Source organism: Podarcis erhardii (genome assembly GCF_964252035.2).
Source record: "Podarcis erhardii genome assembly, chromosome: 7".
NCBI lineage: Eukaryota > Metazoa > Chordata > Lepidosauria > Squamata > Lacertidae > Podarcis > Podarcis erhardii.
Window position 1 is genome coordinate 30,623,002 of NC_138511.1, and position 20,721 is coordinate 30,643,722.

General features: G+C 49.9%; 1 protein-coding gene across 1 annotated transcript; it reads left to right on the forward strand.

Moving 5' to 3' along the window:
- The first annotated feature begins 1,051 nt into the window (after positions 1-1,051).
- AARS1 (alanyl-tRNA synthetase 1) lies at positions 1,052-18,776 on the forward strand. The gene is made up of 21 exons (XM_081870888.1): positions 1,052-1,090; positions 3,124-3,286; positions 3,842-4,030; positions 4,848-4,993; positions 6,163-6,354; positions 7,284-7,428; positions 8,481-8,626; positions 9,253-9,361; positions 9,476-9,626; positions 10,285-10,409; positions 10,989-11,133; positions 11,449-11,627; positions 12,316-12,429; positions 13,850-14,056; positions 14,833-15,017; positions 15,319-15,427; positions 15,674-15,787; positions 16,038-16,157; positions 16,692-16,778; positions 16,994-17,107; positions 17,977-18,776. Exons 2-21 carry the CDS (start codon positions 3,143-3,145, stop codon positions 18,160-18,162), a joined length of 2,907 nt encoding a protein of 968 aa, XP_081727014.1. The 5' UTR covers positions 1,052-1,090; positions 3,124-3,142; the 3' UTR covers positions 18,163-18,776.
- Positions 18,777-20,721: the final 1,945 nt, after the last annotated feature.

Genomic DNA, 20,721 nt, shown 5'->3' on the forward strand with positions numbered 1-20,721 from the left:
TGAAACTTTTCTCCCGCTCTGCATTCCAATCAGCGAAGAATTGCCTGATACACACAGGCTTTCTGCAGGAGCCAAGGACAAACCCAGGTCATGAAGAGAGCTAGCATAGGCGTCCTGCCCTACACTGCTGCAAGTGCATGAAACGCATTGGATGGATCAGTCCCAGGCTGAGATCTGAATCTGAAGGGCTTGGCTGGGCATGAAGCAACCACATTACGTTCTTATTCTGGTGAACAACTGGAATCGGAGGAAAGAATAGGCCCCCCAAAAAACCAACTTTGGACAGTTTTTTGCACTCGGAAGGGATTTCACAGCATCTCCTACCCAAAGTCAACAAACGTTTTAAAGCATATGAATGAGGAAGTGCCAGTGCCACTTGGGTACCTGATATCTGCGCCCCTATCAACAGCCTGCGGGGCTTATGCTAGAAATTCTGCTTTCTCCTGCTTTATTCAAACAGGGCAAGGACGCCCTCTGGTGAGCATGATGCACGTCAGCAGTGCTCTGAGGAGAACCAAGGGACCATTTGGGATGCTCTCGTGGACCTGCCCTACCTTTGCACAACACACACTAGGAATCACACTGAATTTTAGAGTTGTAAGGGACCAGCAGCCCTCCTGCTCCTGTGCATTCCCAAAATCTTCTCTGGGAGGTCTCTCAACCCTGCAGAGCTGATTTGGAGGGTGCAGAGGAGAGGAGGAGAAAGATCCCGTCATACATGTACCCTTCCTATATACCAGGCAGGAGACGCAGTGGGAACAGCCTGCACCCGCGACGTCTTGCTTTACACCCCTCAGCCGGGACCGCTCTGCCCACAATGGCGGCCTCCTCGCCGCCTTCAGCCCTTTCCCGGAGAGCCACGTGACTGCGGTTTCAGGGCCGTTGCATCAGCCCTCGCTCCTCGCCAGCGCCGCGCTTCGTGACGTTGACGGGCAGCCGCGTTGAGCAACCGCAGCCCGGCTATTGAGCCTCATTGGCCGGCGGGGTGGGCGGGGTTAAGGGAGGGGGGGAAACCCCCACAGCAGGTTTGGGTGCGCAGTGGAAGAGCGTCGCTCCGCGTGGAAAGGTTGACTGGAGAGCGGCAGGAAAGGTGCGGAGGCGTTTGGGCTGGAAGGGGGGCTGAAGAGGGAGAGGGCGCTGGCTGGGGGCTGAGGGGTCTTTCTTATCCTTCTCCACTTTTAGGAAGGCAGCGCTGCCCGCCGCCAGCTGCGTCTCCTGGGCTGTCTGAGGGCCACAGCCGCGGGAGATTCTGGGAGTCTGGTTCATGGTTCTGGCGTGGGGTGACTGCCCTGAGTTGAGGCACAGCTGCCTGGCCTGTGGGACGGGGGGTCTCTGAAGCCAGCAGTGGCTTCATTCATTCTGTGGTGTCAGGGTGGAGGGGGTGGGTGTATACACACACACACATACACACACACACACACAAACAGAGAGAGAGAAATTATGCATTTGTCTGGTTTTTGCTAACTCTGACCCTGATTTCTTTTTCTGGACTACAACTCCCATCATCCCCAGCGCCCAGTTGGCAAAGGTGGTCTTTGTCAAAAAGGCAAAAAGTCACCAGGGCATCGCCTGTGACACACCTACCCTTTGGCAAGCTGTCCCATTTCTCTTCTCCTGCCAACACAGCAAGGAGAGTCTAGCTGCACTTGTGCACCTGGTCAGATCTCTAGGGAGGCGGTGGGATGTCAGGATCCACACTTGCTGCTTGATGTGCCAATGGAGGCAACTAAGTTGCCAAGTTTTGACATCGTGGTGCTGCGGTTAGATTGTGATGCAGGGCGCCTGGTCATCTGTATTCACCCAGTAAATTAAGGTTTTTTATTCTGGCATCTGTCTTGTGGTCCACTGTGGTTGGGGCCATTTGTTTGCCTTGTGTAGGCTCTGGTCTCTCTTATTTTCCTTGAAGGATTCCCTGTAAGAATTGGAAGTAGGGTAGTAGTTTTCCTCACAGAGATAGGGTAGTGCTAATGTGCTTCTGTAGAAGGATTTTATGGGTGAGTTTTGTTCATGCCTGGTTTTAGTATTGGAAGGAATTTTCCAACTCTGTATTTAGCTGATAAGCCTGGCTATGAATTCACCTTCCCCTCCAAGCCCAGACCTTTATGTCAGTTCTGCAGGCACCTTGTGGGTGGTTCTGGGATAGCCTGGAGAGTTGTTTAGCTTTCCTTGTATTTGCCAGATTGTAGCAGAGATCAAGGGTGAGATCTGTTTTCTCTGTCCCTCTTCCAGATAGCTATTCCCTTCCCCATAGCTGCTTCTGGCTGGCCCTCTTGCTACACAGAAGTCAGATGTGTGGTGGCAGCATTATGAATGTGGCAAAAGGGCGCAAGGAGCAGCCAGGGGTGTCTGGGTAGAAGGGACTGCCTTACCAAGGCCTTGCAGCTGCCATAGGCCAATTGCTGTTTTTTGTTTTCTGGGCTGGAGAACTGCTCTCCCATGGTGGTTTTTACAAAGAAAATAGGGAATGGGCAATACGTTTATGTTTGCACTATACGTTTAAAGCGGTATCTTATCACTTTCAACAGTCATGGCTTCCCACGATTGTGGGAGCTGTAGTTCTTTAAGGGTGTTGAGAGATCTTAGACCACATTCCCCTCACGGAACTACATTACCCAGAGTTCTCTGGGAAGAGGGGCTGATTGTTAAACTACCCCGGTTATTGTTGTGAGGGGAAGATGGATCAAGTGACTCTTAGCACCCTTAACAACTGCAGTTCCCAGAATTCTTTGGGAGAAGTCATGTGTTGTTAATATGAGACTATTTTAAATGTATACTGCAGATGAGGCCTATGTAAATTCATAAGCAGCACTGCCTGAGGCTGGACTAAGCTGTCCGGGTGTGATTTGAGGGCTTTTAGTTGACCTTAGAGATTAACATGGGGAAAACCTCCCCTCTTCCAGTGTAGCTAGGAGCCAAGCTGTCTGGTGACTGATGGCCAGGCTGCCTTGAATTGTGTCAGGGTTGCACCTTCAAGCCAGAAGCCATTGGAGGATGTCTTTGGTGGCAACTGCTGAGATCTGAATTCTAACTTGAGCTGCTCCAGCTGGTGTTTTATACAAGATTTTCAGCATTGCCTTGAAGTGCTTTCTTTCTCTCCCCACCCCCCTTTTTTGTTCTCCCCAGTGTGAGTGGTGATCCCAAGATGGAGGTGACGTTAACAGCCCGTGAGATCCGCCAACGGTTCATCAACTTCTTTGTGGAGAACCAGCACACCTATGTGCACTCCTCAGCCACCATCCCCATGGATGACCCGACTCTGCTCTTTGCCAACGCCGGCATGAATCAGGTCAGACACGACAAACGTTTGCAGAATTATGAATGGTTTGGAGAAAGTTTCCTCCCCTGTCTTAGGTAAAGGTAAAAGACCCCTGGACAGTTAAGTCAAACTAGTCCAGTCAAACTCGACTATGGGGTACAAGCCAAGGGAACCAGCGTTTGTCTGCAGGCAGCCTTTCCGGGTCATCTTGCCGGCATGACTTCTGGTGCAGTGGGACACTGAAGAGTGCCAGAGCGCATAATGACGCTGTTTACCTCCCTATTGCAGTGGTACCTATTTATCTACTCTCGCTGGTATGCTTTCAAACTGCTAGGTTGGTAGAAGCTGGGACAGAGCAATGGGACTTCAGTCCGTCACACAGATTTGAACCGCTGACCTTCCAATCAACAAGCTTCAGAAGCTCAGAGGTTTAGACCACAGCGCCACCCGTTCCCTTTTACATGCCTAGGACTAGGGGGTCAACCAATGGCACTGATCATCTGTAGGTTTGAAGCAAAGTGCCATTTGATCTCTTGGGTCCCTGTTGGCACGTTTGCCTGAAGTCCCTTCTTCCTTCTCTCCCAGTTCAAGCCCATCTTCCTCAACACAATTGACCCCTCTCACCCCATGGCAAAGCTGACCCGAGCGGCCAACACTCAGAAGTGCATCCGGGCTGGCGGGAAGCACAATGACCTGGACGACGTTGGCAAGGACGTCTACCACCACACTTTCTTTGAGATGCTGGGCTCCTGGTCTTTTGGAGATTATTTCAAGGTGAGGGCATTGCCAGTGGCCTTTGCCTGTACAAACGCAGGTAACCAGCTGGTAAAATGTTTGGCAAATGTGCATATTTTAAAATTAAAGCCATTCACGCTCTGCTGCTGCTGCTGCTGGTGCTGCTGGCAGATCATACATCTAGAGGTTATGCTGGTTGAAATGTTTGTTATGGCAGAATTAGGAATGGTTTGGTAACAGTTGGAGTAGCAGAGGGCAAAGAAAAAAGGGGGCCTTAATGATTGGGTGGTGGTCAGTGAGAGGAAGAAGGTAAGAGTTGGGAGTAGACAGGGAACTACAGTGCATAGATGCTGCCCTTCCAGTGGCCTCCTTCCTCTTAGAAATCCTGGGCAGCTCACCCTACCCAGCCTCAGTCTCCTGCACAGCAGCTGCAAGTTCTTCTCTCTGGTATGATCAACATCTGGGCTGTATTACTTCAGGATCTAGGTGTAGGCTTACATACATGGTTGAATACTTCCGCATAAAGGGGGAAAACAATCCTTGTGCATAGAAAACTAGCACATCAGCAGGAACTCTAAGCTAACAACTTGCCCCTTTAATAGAGAATATTTTCAGTGGAGGAATATTGCCATGTGTGTCGCCAACCTACAATGAGAAGTGGTGCGCGAAACCTGCTTGCTGGTTTCCTGCAAGCATCTGATTGGCCACTGTAGGAACAGGAGCATCGCTGATTCAGTGTTCTGGCTGGCAGTGGCTGCTGTAGAATTTAAGGCTCATATCTGAAACTCGTCAAAGAAGTTAGTATGTCATTCTCCATGTCAAGACCTTCCCATCCCTGTTTTTTTCTTCCACTCAGGAGCTGGCTTGCAAGTTTGCCCTGGACCTGCTCACCAAAGAATTCGGCATCCCCATTGAGAGGCTATATGTCACATACTTTGGTGGGAATGAAGCCGCTGGCCTGCAACCAGATTTGGATTGCAAGCAAATCTGGCTGGATTTAGGGTGAGTTTGGGACATCCAAAGGATACAGGAAGAGCTGCCTTTGTGTGCCAAGAAGACTGGGAATTGCACTCGGCACCCACTCCCTGAATGGCAAGAGAAGGGGCCATCAGGATGATCCCAGGATTTCTTTGGTGTCTTCCACAAAAAAACAAAGGGGGCAAAGAAAATGCTTTGGTGTTCAAGCAGAAATCCAGAAATCCTATTTATAAAATGCCATTTGATGTCTCCAAGCGTTGCCATGGCCTGAATTTCAAGGGCAACCAATATGATACAGGTTTTGGAAAATGAGCCTTATGAGGAATGGTTGAGGGAGCTGAGTATGTTTAGCCTGAAGACAGGGAGGCTGAGAAGTGACATGAGAGCCATCTTCAAATATCTGAAGGGCTGTCACTTAGAAGATGGAGCAAGCTGGCTTTCTGTTGCTCTAGAAAGTGGGGTGGGGAACTGAGCCAATAGAATCAAGTCAAAGGTTAAGAATAACTTTCTGACAGTAAGAGCTGTTCAACAGGTTGGATGGCTATCTGTCAGGGATTCTTTAGCTGAGATACCTGCATTGCAGGGACTTGGACCAGATGACTCTTGGGTCCGCTTCCAACTCGACAGTTCCATGCGTCTATGCTTCTCTCTTCTAGTCAATGGCTATGTTTGGGCTTCATGCTTAACTGTGATTGAGCAAGGTTGCGAATGAGCCTAATCTTTCCCCATGTGGCCTGGAGGTGGAGTTTGGAAGCTTTCACCTTCACTTCAGATTAGCTGCAGCTTGGCATGTTGTCTGGACCTACAACTATGGGCTAATCTTAACTGTGGTTAGTTTAAACAAGGCAACTTCATAAACTATGATTACTTCATAAACTATGATTAACCATAGTTTTTAAGGTTCAGACACAACAAACTGTGGTTAATCAAAAGTGATTTTTTCTTTCTTCCTGACCGAGGAGTGGGAGCATGAGTCTGGGAGAAGGCTAGGCTTGTTTGCATCTTGCTAAGCCATAGTTTAGTGTGGCCTCCACATGCAGCCAGAGTTGTAGGTAAATTAACATGATGAAGCTGACAGTGATACTTTTTCAGATGATGTTACCTGGGTAAGTTAAAGAGTTCAAATGTTGCCAGTTCAAGGAACCTGTAACTTGTGGAATTCCTTGCATCACTGGCCATTTCCTTTTTTGCAGTTTGGCGGAAAGTAGGATTCTTCCGGGCAGCATGAAGGATAACTTCTGGGAAATGGGTGACACGGGGCCATGTGGACCTTGCAGCGAGATGCACTATGACCGAATCGGGGACAGGGATGCTGCCCATCTCGTCAATCAAGATGATCCCAACGTGCTGGAGATCTGGAACCTGGTGTTCATACAGTACAACAGGTGGTGCAAGAATTGTTTTCCTTTCCTATAGCATGGTGGCAGTGCAGTAGTAGAGCAGGTGCTTTTCATACCAAAGGTCCCAGGTTCAATCCTTGGCATTACCAGGTGGGGTTGCAAAAAAACCCCCAGAGAGCCACCGCCAGTCACCAGAAACAAGATGAGCTTGATGGACCAGTGGTCTGACTCTGTTCAAGGCAGCTTCTTCTTTCCCTTTGATGCCTTTCACCTGTGGTGTGTTACATCTCCCCCTGCTTTGCAGGTAATGCTGGACTCCACATGCAGTAAGGAAACTTTCCTGTCTTCACGGATTTAGGTGTTGAGCATAGTGGCCTGGATCATGGCTATTTATTCCTCACCCTTCATTCCTAAGAATTTTGTCCTGATCTTTGCAGCAGTACAGCAGATGCTAGCGACAGATTCCAAAATGATATATAAATAATGTCTGAGAAAACAGCTGCTTCTCAGTCAGTACAGTAGGACAACCATATACTGGTTGGTTGTGTGAGGGAGGGTTCTGTGTTGCTTTTTTCTGCAAAGGCTGTGACAGGATGCTTCAAAACCAGAGAAGCTCCCATTTGCGCTCTACTTTTTGTTACTTTAATTGGTTGTTCATCCAAACCAGGAAAACTATGATGAGCGGCTTTAGAACAAGCCTGGATATGAAGACGTGGTTTGAGCTTGGGCTGATCTCCAGGTTTGTTCCAGAGCTGTTAAGAGTAAATTCCTGGTTTGGATGAAATGGGAAACTCTCATCAGAGGAGATGCTTTGATCCATTTCCATGCTTGAGTGAATGGGGTGAGCATGCAGGCAAAAGGCTCATTCACGTCTCTGCTTATTAAGCTTAGACACGTGAGCATCTGAACCAGCCCTCTGTTTGCATTATTCTGTGTGAATCATGGAGCGTTTTTCTTCCTCTCTCCTGTACCAGAGAGGCTGATGGGACCCTGAAACCTCTTCCCAAGAAGAGCATTGACACGGGCATGGGTCTGGAGAGGTTGGTGTCGGTGCTTCAGAACAAGATGTCCAACTACGACACAGATCTCTTCGTGCCCTACTTTGAAGCTATCCAGAAGGTACCTGCCCAGATGTGCTGCAAGTAAATCTGTCAATATGTGGATTCTCTCTAGATGGAGTGTATCTCGCTGCCCTGAGGCTCTCCTGGCTCAGGGACATAACAACATTCACCTTCCTCCCACTGAATTTCACAACTCACAGCTTTTTCTTATCTGCCTCCTGGTAGCTTTCCTCCTGGTAGCTCTCATGTAGCTGACTGACCTTTGCTGCTGCTGTTTCTGCATCAGTTCTTAGCAGCTAGAGCAGTGAGGACAGGTAGAAGGAACTCCAGCACTAAACTTGCTTCCCTCTAGATGCTGGACTCCCAAGTCCCACCAGCCATTTCAGGGTCCTTTCAGTGCTTTTTAATACATGCAGATCTTCTAAAAATTTATACTAACACCTCAATTTCTCCAGTTTCTGGTGGCATTACATTGTATGCTTTAGCTCTGTAACTGAAGTGGGGAGCTGGATTTGGCTGGTGGGCTGGAGCCTTACCTCCCCTGCCCCAAACGGGCCAACTTGACAGGTGGGCAGGGTCAGTCACCTGGCATCACAGTGGCAGCAGGTGACATGAGGCATTCAGCTGATCAGTGGGGCCTGCAAACCCGGCTCTTTCCAGGGATCCATGTCTTTACCTGCCTTCATTTGATGCCAGGTCTCAGGTGGGTGGGTGTGGCTTGGCCGAAGCAGCCTCATGGGCCAACTCTAGCCTTGTAGGTTAGAGATCTCCCACTGCTGCTCAGAGAGGATGATATTGTAGCTCTCTGTTAGATGATTGTGGCTGCATTTGTCTTAATTTCTACCCTGATACTGGTGGTTTGGGGTTTTTTAAAAATAAATTTTATGCTACAATTTTCATGGGGTTCTGTCGGATGTGTAATTTTAATTTCATTGCCCATTGCCCAGAGAAGCTTGATTATGTGGCGACTAACAGTAATAAGCAAAGGGTCATAGAATCTTAAAAGAAAAACCTGTAATGCCTGTAATCTCCAAGACCTGCTCTGATTCCTTAACCATTTCATTTCTCTTTCATCTCTTCGACGTCACCTACATGCCTTCTTCCTTGTAGGGCACTGGCTGCAGGCCCTACACCGGGCAGGTCGGGGAGGATGATGCTGATGGCATAGACATGGCCTATCGTGTCCTGGCTGACCACGCCCGAACCATCACGGTGGCTCTTTCAGATGGTGGAAGGCCTGATAACACCGGCAGGGGGTGAGAGAGTGGGCTGTGTGGAGCTTTGTGGTGAGGGGCTGGGTAAGAAAGGATGTAGCATCTGTGGCTAAGCTGATTAGGGTTGAAAATCACAGTCAGGGCCAGCCCTGCCAATAGGCAGATTGGGGAAACTGCCTTGAGTGGCCAGTGCGGGAGGCAGCTGCCTTCCCTTTCCCCATCTTTAGCCCCCCAGCCATTCCCTTCTGTTGCCACATTGTCTGAGCTGGGAACCCTAATCTGGCTGTTGTCTTGTGGGAATGGGGTTGCCCTGACACGGGTCGGCTGTCTGAAAATGATAAAAAGACATGTTAGGAGCCCTTGGTCTTGTCAGGAAGGACGGGAACCCAGTTTATGTGTGGATTCACATTGTGTTTCTCAAACTTGGGTCCCCTGGCTGTTGTTGGACTACAACTCCCATCATCCCTAGCTAACAGGGCCAGTGGCCATGGATGATGGGAGTTGTGATCCTACAACAGCTGGGACCCAGGTTTGAGAAACAAGGGTTAGAGGCCCAGAAAGAGTGGGAAGAGTCCTTTGTGCTGCGAAAAGTTGGGGGTGCCTGAGGTGTTTTCCAGAGTGTAGGGAGCCACTAAGACCAGCCTCTGCCTTCTGCTCCCCTTGCATAGGTATGTTCTGAGGCGCATCCTCCGACGTGCTGTGCGCTACGCCCATGAGAAACTCAACGCCCCCAAGGGATTCTTTGCCAGCCTGGTGGACGTGGTGGTGCAGTCCCTGGTAAATCTGTAGTCCTGTCCTCTTTCCTTTGCTCTTGAAGCTTCCAGGTTTTGGGATGGAGGGAGAGAGGCAGGGAGCTGCTTTCACTTAGCTAACAGCTCCTGTTCCTCTCAGGGCGATGCCTTCCCTGAGCTGAAGAAAGACCCTGAGATGGTGAAAGACATCATCAATGAAGAGGAGGTGCAGTTCCTGAAGACACTCAACAGAGGGCGCCGCATCCTCGACAGGAAGATTCAGAGCTTGGGAGACTGCAAGACTATTCCTGGTATGGCCCTAGGCCAGCAACCCCTGTGTGGAAATGGCTTTGATGCTAGGAAGTGAGCCAAGCCGCCTGCTGCTTGGGAAATTCAACTCATTGACTGGGTTGGGGGCTGGAGGAGAATACCCGTTTCTCATTGCAAGCATTGTGATGAATTGAGCCTTGAGTAGAAGGTGGTGGGAGGGAGAAGGGAGAAGGTGGTGGGAAGGAGGGAGAGAAACAGGTCCCGCTTACAGTGCAGAGCTGGGCCAGGCCACAAGAGGACGACCCTCCTTTCCCTTGGCAGCCAAGTGTGGGCAAGGCTTTGCCTGTTTCCCTCAGCCCTGTGTGTTTGCATGGAGCAGGTTAATGGGAGAGAATCATTCCCCACTTTCTCTCTTGCACAGAACTTTGGAGGAGAGGAGACAATGGCTGCTTCTCCCGCTCTTTGTTCCTTTCCTTATCCAAATCTCTTCCGAGTGAAGCAAGTTCCTTGCTTGAGTTGCCCTGGTCTGCGTGAGGCTCCAGGAGTCGGCAGTGAAGGGAAATGGGCACTTGGCCAGGAAAGCAGGGCAGCTGTGGCTTGCTAGTAATGAGACTTGCAAAAACCCCACAAGAGGGAGCATGAGCTGATCAGAAGCTGTGCTGCGGGTTTAACTCTTCTGCAATCCTCTTCCTCCTCCAGGAGACACTGCGTGGCTGCTCTATGATACCTATGGTTTCCCTGTGGATCTGACCGGCCTCATTGCGGAAGAGAAGGGCTTGAAGGTGGACATGGAGGGTTTTGAGGAGGAGAGGAAGTCTGCCCAGGTAGGGCTTGGCCATCGCCAACTCTGAACACAGTATATGTATTGACTCAGATAAACATGATATGTAGACAGAGGCACCAGCAGAGCCAGGCAGGCATCCGTCCACTCAGTTGCATCGGGTTTTGGTTGTCCAGTTGGCCCTTTGATTTCCAAGTCACTCCACACAAGGCACTTCTATTCCTGCTATTACCACCTTCTACTGCAGCTTCCATTGGTCAGCTTTGCACAGGAAAGGGCAAGTGATAGCAGCATTTGTAGTGTGTGATTCATATCCTCGAAAGCCAGGAATTGGAAGGGTGGCAGGACATAGCTCGGATAAACAGGCTGTGAGAGATCTTGGTCTGGGACCTTGAGGAAGGCAGCTGCCTGCCAAAGTAGGCAGCTTTGGCCTCAGCCTTCCCCAACTGTGTGCCCATCAGTCCTTCATTATTCCTGACCGCTGCCCATGCTGTCTGGAGCTGATGGGTTTTGGTGTTGAATAACATCTGGTGGACCACAGGTTGCCTGTATCTGAGGTGGTTGCTTTTATGCCGAGGGCTTCTTGGCCTGCTTTTCACCCTCGATTTGCTTACATTCCCAGCTCAAATCTCAGGGCAAGGGAGGTGGCGATGAAGATCTCATCATGCTGGACATCTACGCCATTGAAGAACTCCGGTCCAAGGGCTTGGAGGCCACAGATGACTCTCTGAAATACAACTACACATCGGACCCCAGTGGCAGTTATGGTGCGTTCTAAGTAGCTCCCTTTCATCCAGCACATTGTTTTCTTGATGCACTGGAACATGTCAGAAGGAATTCCCTTCTCAATACTTTTTATACCTAATACCCATTAATAATTGAGGAATGTGAACCAAAAAGCTTAATGTTGAAATGATAGGTTTTTTTGTTATTATTTTTTTGTGGGTAAGGTGACATTAGGAGATTTCGGTTCAGAATTTTCTTCTCTGTTTAATTTTGTGACTGTTTATAAGGGGAAGGGTCATGGTACAAGCAAGAGGCTCTTGCTTTGCTAACTCCCACTTTTCTTTTCTGATGTGCAGAGTTCAGCAGTGCAGTGGCCACCGTCAAAGCCCTCCGCCGGGATAAGGCCTTTGTGGAGGAGGTGTCCACGGGCCAAGAGTGCGGGGTTGTCTTAGACCACACCTGCTTCTATGCTGAGCAGGGCGGGCAGACGTACGACGAAGGCTACCTTGTCAAGGAGGACGAAGGCAGTGAGGATGTACGTTGGGCTCGCGGGCCTGCTTGGGAGTCTTGGGGCTTGGAGTCTGGTGGTGGGAAGGGCTTTGGGGGCTTTTGAAATTGGTGGCATGTTGCCTTATTTTGCCCCAGAATAGTGGCGGAGGATCGCAGTGCTCTAGCACTCCAACCTTCCCTATATCTGTCCCTTGTTAAACCTGCCTGGTCTGGAAAGTCTGTGTCAGTTGTTTGAGACGGAGAGGGTGGTGACCATGGAGAGATCCATCTATGTGTCGGCCCCTCATGTGTTGAATGCACTCCAAGCGTGTGAGGTGGCCAACGCAGTCGTCCTCTAGATGCCGAGGCAAGAGCATCTTCACCAGGATTTCTGGTGCTTACAAGTGCAGCTTCTGCACTTTTCCCTTTTGAAAACCATGTCCTGCTCTTTGGTTGACTGTTGCTTTCATTTTTGTGTCTGCTTTCTTTTTCTTTTACGCTTTGGTAAGTGTAGTAAGTTTTCACAAGATTTTTTTAAAATGTCAGATTTTTTTACTTTTGTGAGTCGGTTTGTAGACTTGTGATGGAGAAGCAGCGTGATCATAAGCATTTAAAATCCAGTGCATCTCTGCTGGTGGTGCTTGGTGGGAAGAAAGAGTCACCCTGCCCTGGCCTTGGGCTCCTATTCCTGCCTTTGCCAATCGTCGGCTCTTGTCTACCTTTGGTTTTTTCAGAAGACAGAGTTCACGGTGAAGAACGTCCAAGTGCGCGGAGGTTATGTGTTGCACGTGGGCACTGTCTATGGGAGCCTGAAGGTGGGAGACACTGTACGGCTGTACGTTGATGAGGTGAGTGGCTTGTGCGTTTGATATCAAAGGCGCTTCAGACTAGAATCCCAGTCTTTCTATGCATTCAGTCATTCATTACATTCTTATTTCTTCTTACACACTGAGTTGTATTGCATTCCTTAGAATTCAAATTGTGGTGCAATGAAATAAAATATAAGAAACAAAAGACTGGCTAACTGATTGAACCCAAAGGGTGCTCATCAATGGTTCCTCTTCATCCTGGAGAAGAGTGACTAGTGGGGTGCCACAGGGTTCTGTCTTGGGCCCGGTCTTATTCAACATCTTTATCAACGACTTGGATGATGGACTCAAGGGCATCCTGATCAAATTTGCAGATGACACCAAACTGGGAGGGGTGGCTAACACCCCAGAGGACAGGATCACACTTCAAAACGACCTTGACAGATTAGAGAACTGGGCCAAAACAAGCAAGATGAATTTTAACAGGGAGAAATGTAAAGTATTGCACTTGGGCAAAAAAAATGTGAGGCACAAATACAAGATGGGTGACACCTGGCTTGAGAGCAGTACATGTGAAAAGGATCTAGGAGTCTTGGTTGACCACAAACTTGACATGAGCCAACAGTGTGACGCGGCAGCTAAAAAAGCCAATGCAGTTCTGGGCTGCATCAATAGGAGTATAGCATCTAGATCAAGGGAAGTATAGTGCCACTGTATTCTGCTCTGGTCAGACCTCACCTGGAGTACTGTGTCCAGTTCTGGGCACCACAGTTCAAGAAGGACACTGACAAACTGGAACGTGTCCAGAGGAGGGCAACCAAAATGGTCAAAGGCCTGGAAACGATGCCTTATGAGGAACAGCTAAGGGAGCTGGGCATGTTTAGCCTGGAGAAGAGGAGGTTAAGGGGTGATATGATAGCCATGTTCAAATATATAAAAGGATGTCACATAGAGGAGGGAGAAAGGTTGTTTTCTGCTGCTCCAGAGAAGCGGACACGGAGCAATGGTTCCAAACTACAAAAAAGAAGATTCCACCTAAACATTAGGAAGAACTTCCTGACAGTAAGAGCTGTTTGACAGTGGAATTTGCTGCCAAGGAGTGTGGTGGAGTCTCCTTCTTTGGAGATCTTTAAGCAGAGGCTTGACAACCATATGTCAGGAGTGCTCTGATGGTGTTTCCTGCTTGGCAGGGGGTTGGACTCGATGGCCCTTGTGGTCTCTTCCAACTCTATGATTCTATGATTCTATGAAAGAAGGAATAAAAACCAGCCTGGATATTGAATGCAGATATTGAGTGGGCCGCCTCCCATCTTCTTCCACTAATCCACAGCCCTGAACAAAGCTGGTGGGTGGGCCACAATCTGGTCCCCGCTGCTTTTGGCCACTTGTGGAGGAGGGACGGCCTCCTCTTTCCTCCTCCCTTCTCTCTTCACCTCCGTCTCCTCCTCTCACCCCGCAGCCCAGGCGGCGGCCCATCATGAGCAACCACACAGCCACCCACATCCTCAACTTTGCCTTACGCGCTGTGCTGGGGGAGGCCGACCAGCGAGGCTCCTTGGTGGCTCCAGACAGGCTGCGCTTTGATTTCACAGCCAAGGGAGCCATGTCCACCCAGGAAATCAAGAAGGCGGAAGAAATTGCGAATCAGATGATTCAGGAAGCCAAGGTAGGAGGGAAACTTGGTATGGCTGGTGCGTGCATGCTTGTCTCTATCATAGGTGGGAAACCTTGCGCCCAGGGACAAAATGCAGCCCTCTCGGCCTCCCTAGCTGGCCTTTGGGACCCTCCCCAGTCCTGCTTTGCCCCCTCTTGGGGTGTCTTCACCTGGCTGAAATGGTTCTCCGTGACCAAGACTCCTGCTTCCCTGGGTGGAGAGGAGCATGTGTAGAAACCAGCCTCCTGCACGGAGGTAAAATTTGTGTTCACTGCACTGCCCATTCTTTCCTCTGGCCCCACCCATTGCTGCCTTGTGGCCTCTGGAAGATTGCAAGAAGGCAATGCAGTCCCTTGGGTGAAAAAGGTTCCCCACCGCTGTTTTGAGGATGCTGAGAACTTCCAGGTCCTGTTCTTGGAGCCTCCAAATCTTTGACAAGAGGCCACAGTGACAGGAATTTCCAAAGAATGTTCCTTCTTTGAGCCAGAAACCCACTGGAAACCCACTTGTGGCATGGGCTTTTCCATTCCCTTTTATGCAACAGAACGAATGCCTAAATAATAAAATACAGCATTTATCTTCTGATTTCCCCATTATATTATCTCATCGATCCTTACAGCAATCTTATGAGGTGTAACAGTATTATCCCCACATGCCTCATTTACTCTTCCCCTGTTTTTTACCTGTGCTTATGTTTGTTTTAGACCAGCCTGCGGTCTGATCCAGCAACTCTTCCTGTGCTCTTGCTTGCCCTTAACTTCTGTTAACTTCAGTGGTCTGCTCCCCAGGTCGTGTATGCCAAAGACTGTCCCCTGGCAGCTGCCAAAGCCATCCAGGGCCTCCGTGCAGTGTTTGACGAGACATACCCTGACCCTGTGCGTGTGGTCTCGATCGGCATCCCCATCGAGGATATGCTGGCTGACCCCTCCAGCGGTGCGGGTGCCATGACGTCGGTTGAGTTCTGCGGGGGAACGTAAGTCTGGCAGGAGGGCTTAGGATGGAGGAGGGTTCCAGATCCATAGCAAGAGAGATGCCCTGCCAAATGGTGGACCCATGGGAGTGCCTGTTGCTTGTTCTCCTTGGTGCTCCACACAGCAAAGGGTGGGTCAAAGGGGGTCTTCGCCTGTACCCAAAGCTCAGGCTGCCTCACTCCTTCCCAGAACAAAACCCCCATTATCTGTCTCCCTCTCTCTGAAATCAAGCTCCCTCAGTTGCCAAGTCAGGAGATGCTTGTAAATGTCTGTGGTGTTTCTCAGTCGCTGATATTTTCACAGGCACTTGCAGAATTCTGCTCATGCCGGTCACTTTGTCATTGTGTCCGAGGAAGCAATTGCCAAGGGCATCCGGCGCATAGTGGCTGTCACCGGAGCAGAAGCACAGAAGGTGAGCAGGGGGTGGGCAGGTGCAGCGGGCAAGGATCAAGCTGTGGGTGAGATGGGGAAATAAAAGATGGGGTGGGGACCTGCAGGCCTGGACACTAATTATGGCTTTCCAGCCTTCTTTGTCTGGCCCCGAGAACACTCCACAGGGAACACACCGCAGTGACCCTGCTACACTTGTGGGAGAGTAAAAGCCACCGTTTCTTTCCAATGCCACCTCAAAATCCTGACCCCCCTTTCTCTTCCCAAGGCACTGAGGAAAGTGGACATCCTTAAAAAGCTACTCTCTGACCTGGAAGACAAGGTGAAGGTCCAGACCGCCCCCAACAAAGAAGTCCAGCGTGAGATCGCAGACCTTGGTGAGGTAAGAGAGCAGGGGGAGGGGAGAGGCGGGATCAGCCCCTTTCCCCCAAACTCTCAAGTTGGTGGGGTCACTTGAGCACTGCTAACAGGATGCTGGACTAGATAGGCCACTGGCCCATTCCAGCAGGCTCTCCTTTCGTTCTTAAATGTGGAAGACATCTGGACCCGCACCGAACATGCTGGGAACACAACAGATTATTTGTCCTTTGTGAAACGTGGGCTGTGGCTTCAGTGCCGCCTTCTGGTTGCAGGTGCTGGCCACCTCCGTCATTCCCCAGTGGCAGAAAGATGAACTCCGAGAGGCCCTCAAAGCCCTGAAGAAGGTGATGGACGACCTCGACCGTGCCTGCAAAGCAGACATCCAGAAACGAGTGAGTTCTCCCCTCCCACTGTCATAGGCAAAGGGAGTGGAAATGGGTAGAAATGGCAGTGTTCCCTTTTTGAAAGCACATGCAAGCAGTGATCAGGAAAGGGGGGCCCCTTCGCTCAGACTGTTTTAAAAGGGAAATGTGGCTGCTCTTATCTGTTGTGTGACTTTAGCCTCCAGCCACTGCTTAAGCCCACCTGCAGCTTCTCCTCCCTCTCTCTGGAGGGAAGAGCCTGGACCACCAGAGCAGACTGTGAGGTCTACCCACCCACCCATCTCTCACCTGCTGCGTAGTCTTTTTGCCAGATTTCAGTTGCTGCCAGCCACTCTTGGAGTGTTCACCTTGGCCAAAGAGCAGTGTGTGCATTTCCACACACCTGCATCCTTATGCCTGACATGCTGCTTGAGTTTTTCTGTTCTCTGCAACACAAAAGAAGCATCTCTTTGCATTTGAGAGGAGCTTTCCCTTTTCCCCCCCACTCCCATCACCAGCGTTCCTGAGCCTGACAGGCGGCCTGATCTCTCTTTATTCCTTCAGGTCCTGGAGAAGACGAAGCAGCTCATCGAGGCTCACCCCAACCAGCCACTGGTCATTCTGGAAATGGAGAGCGGTGCTTCTGCAAAGGTATCCCCCAAATCCCTTCTCGTTGCCTTTGCACAGGGGGCGGAGCTGCATCGGGCAAGGAGGGAACCTGCGCAACTTGCTGTGGCTGCAAGCAAGTTGCTCCTGTCAAACCACTGGGAATTACTGATCTACTGCAAATTGCCCAAAGATCTGAGAATTGGACGTGACTGTGCATAGCACGTGCTCTCTGTAACCACACCTGTGTCTTTCTGCAGGCACTTAATGAATCTCTGAAGCTGTTGAAGACTCATTCACCTCAGACAGCAGCCATGCTGTTCACCGTGGATAACGAAGCCGGCAAGATCACCTGCTTATGCCAAGTCCCTCAGGTAGACCCGGGATGGGAGTGGGGATTCAGCACTCTTGGGGCACCAACTGACCAGGCAGAAGGTGGTATTTATCTAAGCTTTACTCAGAGTAGCCCCACTGAAATTAATTGGCTAAACTTGGTCATGTTCATTAATTTCAGCAGATGTAATTTCGGTAACTGAAGGAATAGGCTCTGCTTCAACTGTGAGGAGCCTCCAATCCCAGCCTCTTCCCCCTGAGGCCTTTAGAGGAGAAATAGAAAGGTTTCTCACCTCTGGTCTCAATATTCTTTGTGCTTGGAGGGTGCTTGGAGCAGCTTTCCTACTCCTATAGAATCTGGCCTCTTGTCTGGAAGCTTTGTAGTAAGGAGTGTGCACCAACCAGAAAATTCAGTTTGGACTCCCAAGTTGGCACTTCAGAAGACAGCTCACCTTGATCCAAAGCGCTTTGGAAGTTAGCAGATTTGGTACCAGTGTGAGGCAGATTGCATTTGGGGTGTGGGGAATCCGACTCACTATTTGGGAAGTCAAAGAAGGCCGTAACTTGGCAGAATTGGATATTTGCAGGCATACATGCCCCTTCTGAGAGAAGTTTATTGGGGGCTGGTGGGGGCAGTTGAAAGCAACTCCCTTTCCTTCCTCAAAGCCTTGGCGGTGGAGAGTCCCCAACTGTTCTACTGTTCCCTTATAAGACTGGTTTCTAGACCCCTCATTATCCTGGTTCACCCTTCTCTGGGCACGCTGTTTAGTTGTTCAGTTCTGGGGGGCACATGACAACAATACCCTCCTCCCTGCACAGCCTGAGCATCACAGGATCTTGTATATTCTTGGCAGCTCTCAGAACTAAGAGGTGCAGAACTCTAATGCAGGCTGTCTCTATTCTTTCCCAGGAAGTCGTTGGCAAAGGGCTCAAGGCCAGCGAATGGGTGCAACAGGTGTCTGGGCTGATGGACGGCAGGGGGGGCGGGAAAGACCTCTCTGCCCAGGCCACCGGCAAGAACACCGACTGCCTTGAAGAAGCCCTGAAGTTGGCAACAGACTTTGCCAAGCTCAAGCTGGGTGAGCTGAAGAACTGATCCCCAGCCTGTGGGGCAAACTCAGAAAGGGAACTGTCTGCTTGGCCAATAGGTTAGGAGTTCTACTTTAGCGTTATGTCTGTGGAGACAAAGACTGCACATTATTGTCCTTCTAAATTCAGCCTCTCAGGCACTAACCAAACAAGGTGGCCCTGTAAGGCGATGACTTGATCACAGGACACCAGAGCCCATGACTGCAGAAGTTCTGATCTCTTGTCACGGTGATAACTGAGCTGCTTCAAGGGGCCTGCTGCCAACTGAGTGTCCTCCTTTTTTTTTTTTTTTTTGCACAGAGCCATTGGGACACATACATGCTTCCTAACATTCTAAAGTTTAATTCTGCAGTGTTGCTCCTGTTGCACCATTTGAAGGGGGCTCTTCACAGCCGCCTCCGTCCATGCTCAAGCACTTGAAGCATTTGCTGTAACGTGAGCATGTGCAGGGGGTGAGCAATCAAGGCTGCTATAATGTCTTTCATTGTAACTGGGAAACCCTTTCTTCGGTTCGTAGTGTTAACCTCTGTTGTAGCAAAGCCTTACCTGGGCAGACTTGCCCTGGCATGAGGACTTCTGATCAGAATAGGTTCAGTGCTGAATAAATGAACAGAGACGTGTGTTTAAGTGCATTTGTTGCTGTGGAACCAAAGAACGGTTACATTAAACCAGGCATAGGCAAACTCGGCCCTCCAGATGTTTTGGGACTACAACTCCCATCATCCCAAGCTAACAGGACCAGTGGTCAGGGATGATGGGAATTGTAGTCTCAAAACATCTGGAGGGCCGAGTTTGCCTATGCCTGCGCTAAACCATGGTTTAGTGTGAAGTGTGTAAGCAGGAACATGCCTTAGGCATCCTCAGGCTCAGGTGCTCACCTCATCGCTTCCTCCCACATTGTTGCTGCTTGTTTCAGAAGCTGGCTTGGGGAAATCAACCCCCGTTATTGCCGATTGCAGTTGCTGGTTTGGATGACACGGGAGGCTGTGGTTAACCAAAAGGGGTAGTGGAGACCTGCAAATTCCTTCTCGGTTCTGCCAGATACTTGAGCCAGTAGCTCACTTGAGCCCAAGCAAAACAGGGTCCTTGGCCCATCCTGCCACTCATCTCCTGGCTTATATCTTGCTTTCAGAGAACCTCGGTTAACCATTATGTGCAAAATGCAGGTTGTGGGTTACAGCAAATGATGGTTTGTTGCTAAAGAAGCCAACTTGCAAGCTTAACTATTGCTCGTCATAATTTACAATTACCCCTTCAAATATAATGCTAAGCCCAAGATCTTTTCTGAAAGCAAACTTTAATGGAGCAGAGATCACCTGGCCATGGGAGGAGGATGGGGTTCTGAGCGCCGGCTTCATTTGGCCTCATGGAAGCCAGATGAATGAATGCCATCCTGGCATTAATCATTTCCAGCCTTGTTGACACGAGAAGAACAAATCCTCAGTGGCACGGCATATTACAGAGGGATAATAAATTTTGGAAATAGTTGATACATCCACACACACAGGAGCAGCAGGATCACAGTGTAAAAGTACTGTTTGCTAACTGGAACAAAGGCTAAATGTTCCATGGTAGCAGCTGGGATGTAGGGACAGCTTGGACGTTCCATAGCGAGACAGAGCTCCAAAATAGGATTGCCATTCACCTGTGCATTTACTAACAGAATGTGACAGAGGGCATGACTTCATAAAATAGCGCATAGCGCTAATCTAGTTTGATGTGAGCCAGAAGAGGGGAGCAGTGTGGCTGCTGGAGCAGTGGGTGACTCAGCCCAAACAGTTTGGGGATTTTGACCAGGACAGTGAGGTCCGCTGTGCCCACTTGCTCATGGGCTTCTGCAATGGCAATACCTTTCTCTGTCCTGGTTAAAGTTGCAGAGAGTGGTGCTCTGGCACTTGCAATGTCATGTACATCTTGGAGGCTGAGCTGCAGGTTTGTGGCTTCTGCTAGTCCAGAACATAAGTGAGGGCTCAGCCCAGATTGGAGGCTCCCCACCCACCTCCTTCCTCTTCCCTGAAGAAAGGCAGAAAAAGCATAGCCTTGCTTTAAGCCTATATGCATCAAGCTTTGATATTTCCCTAATAGTGAGCGAGGCTGCTGAGTGCCAACAAATGGAGGCCAAAGCAGACTCCTGTGAAAGAACCTAGGAAGCTTAAAAAGACAAGCTGTTAAAAGACTTAAAACAGATTTATTACTTGCTGTAATTAGAGTCCCACTTCTAAGATGCGCCTTTGTAAGCAGTGCTACACAGTGGGGAGAGCTGTACGCAGCTGTTCGCTGTAAAAACTGTTGACAGTTGGAGAGGGAGGGCACGGTGTGGGTGACACCCCAAAACTAAGGCTCATGCAGCTTCCAACCCATCAGAAACTGCAGGAGCCCTGAATCTGCTCATTCTTTGCCAAACTCAAAAAATGGATATAAAACGGCTCTTTAATCATGGATAGCACTGGGGCACAACTCCCTCCACCCTGGCCACCGGCTCTTCTGGCTGGAGCCAAGATGAGCTGGAATCCACCGGGGAGCCCGGAGGCTTCCTTCTGAGTGCAGGATCCGCAGCCGGTGGGAT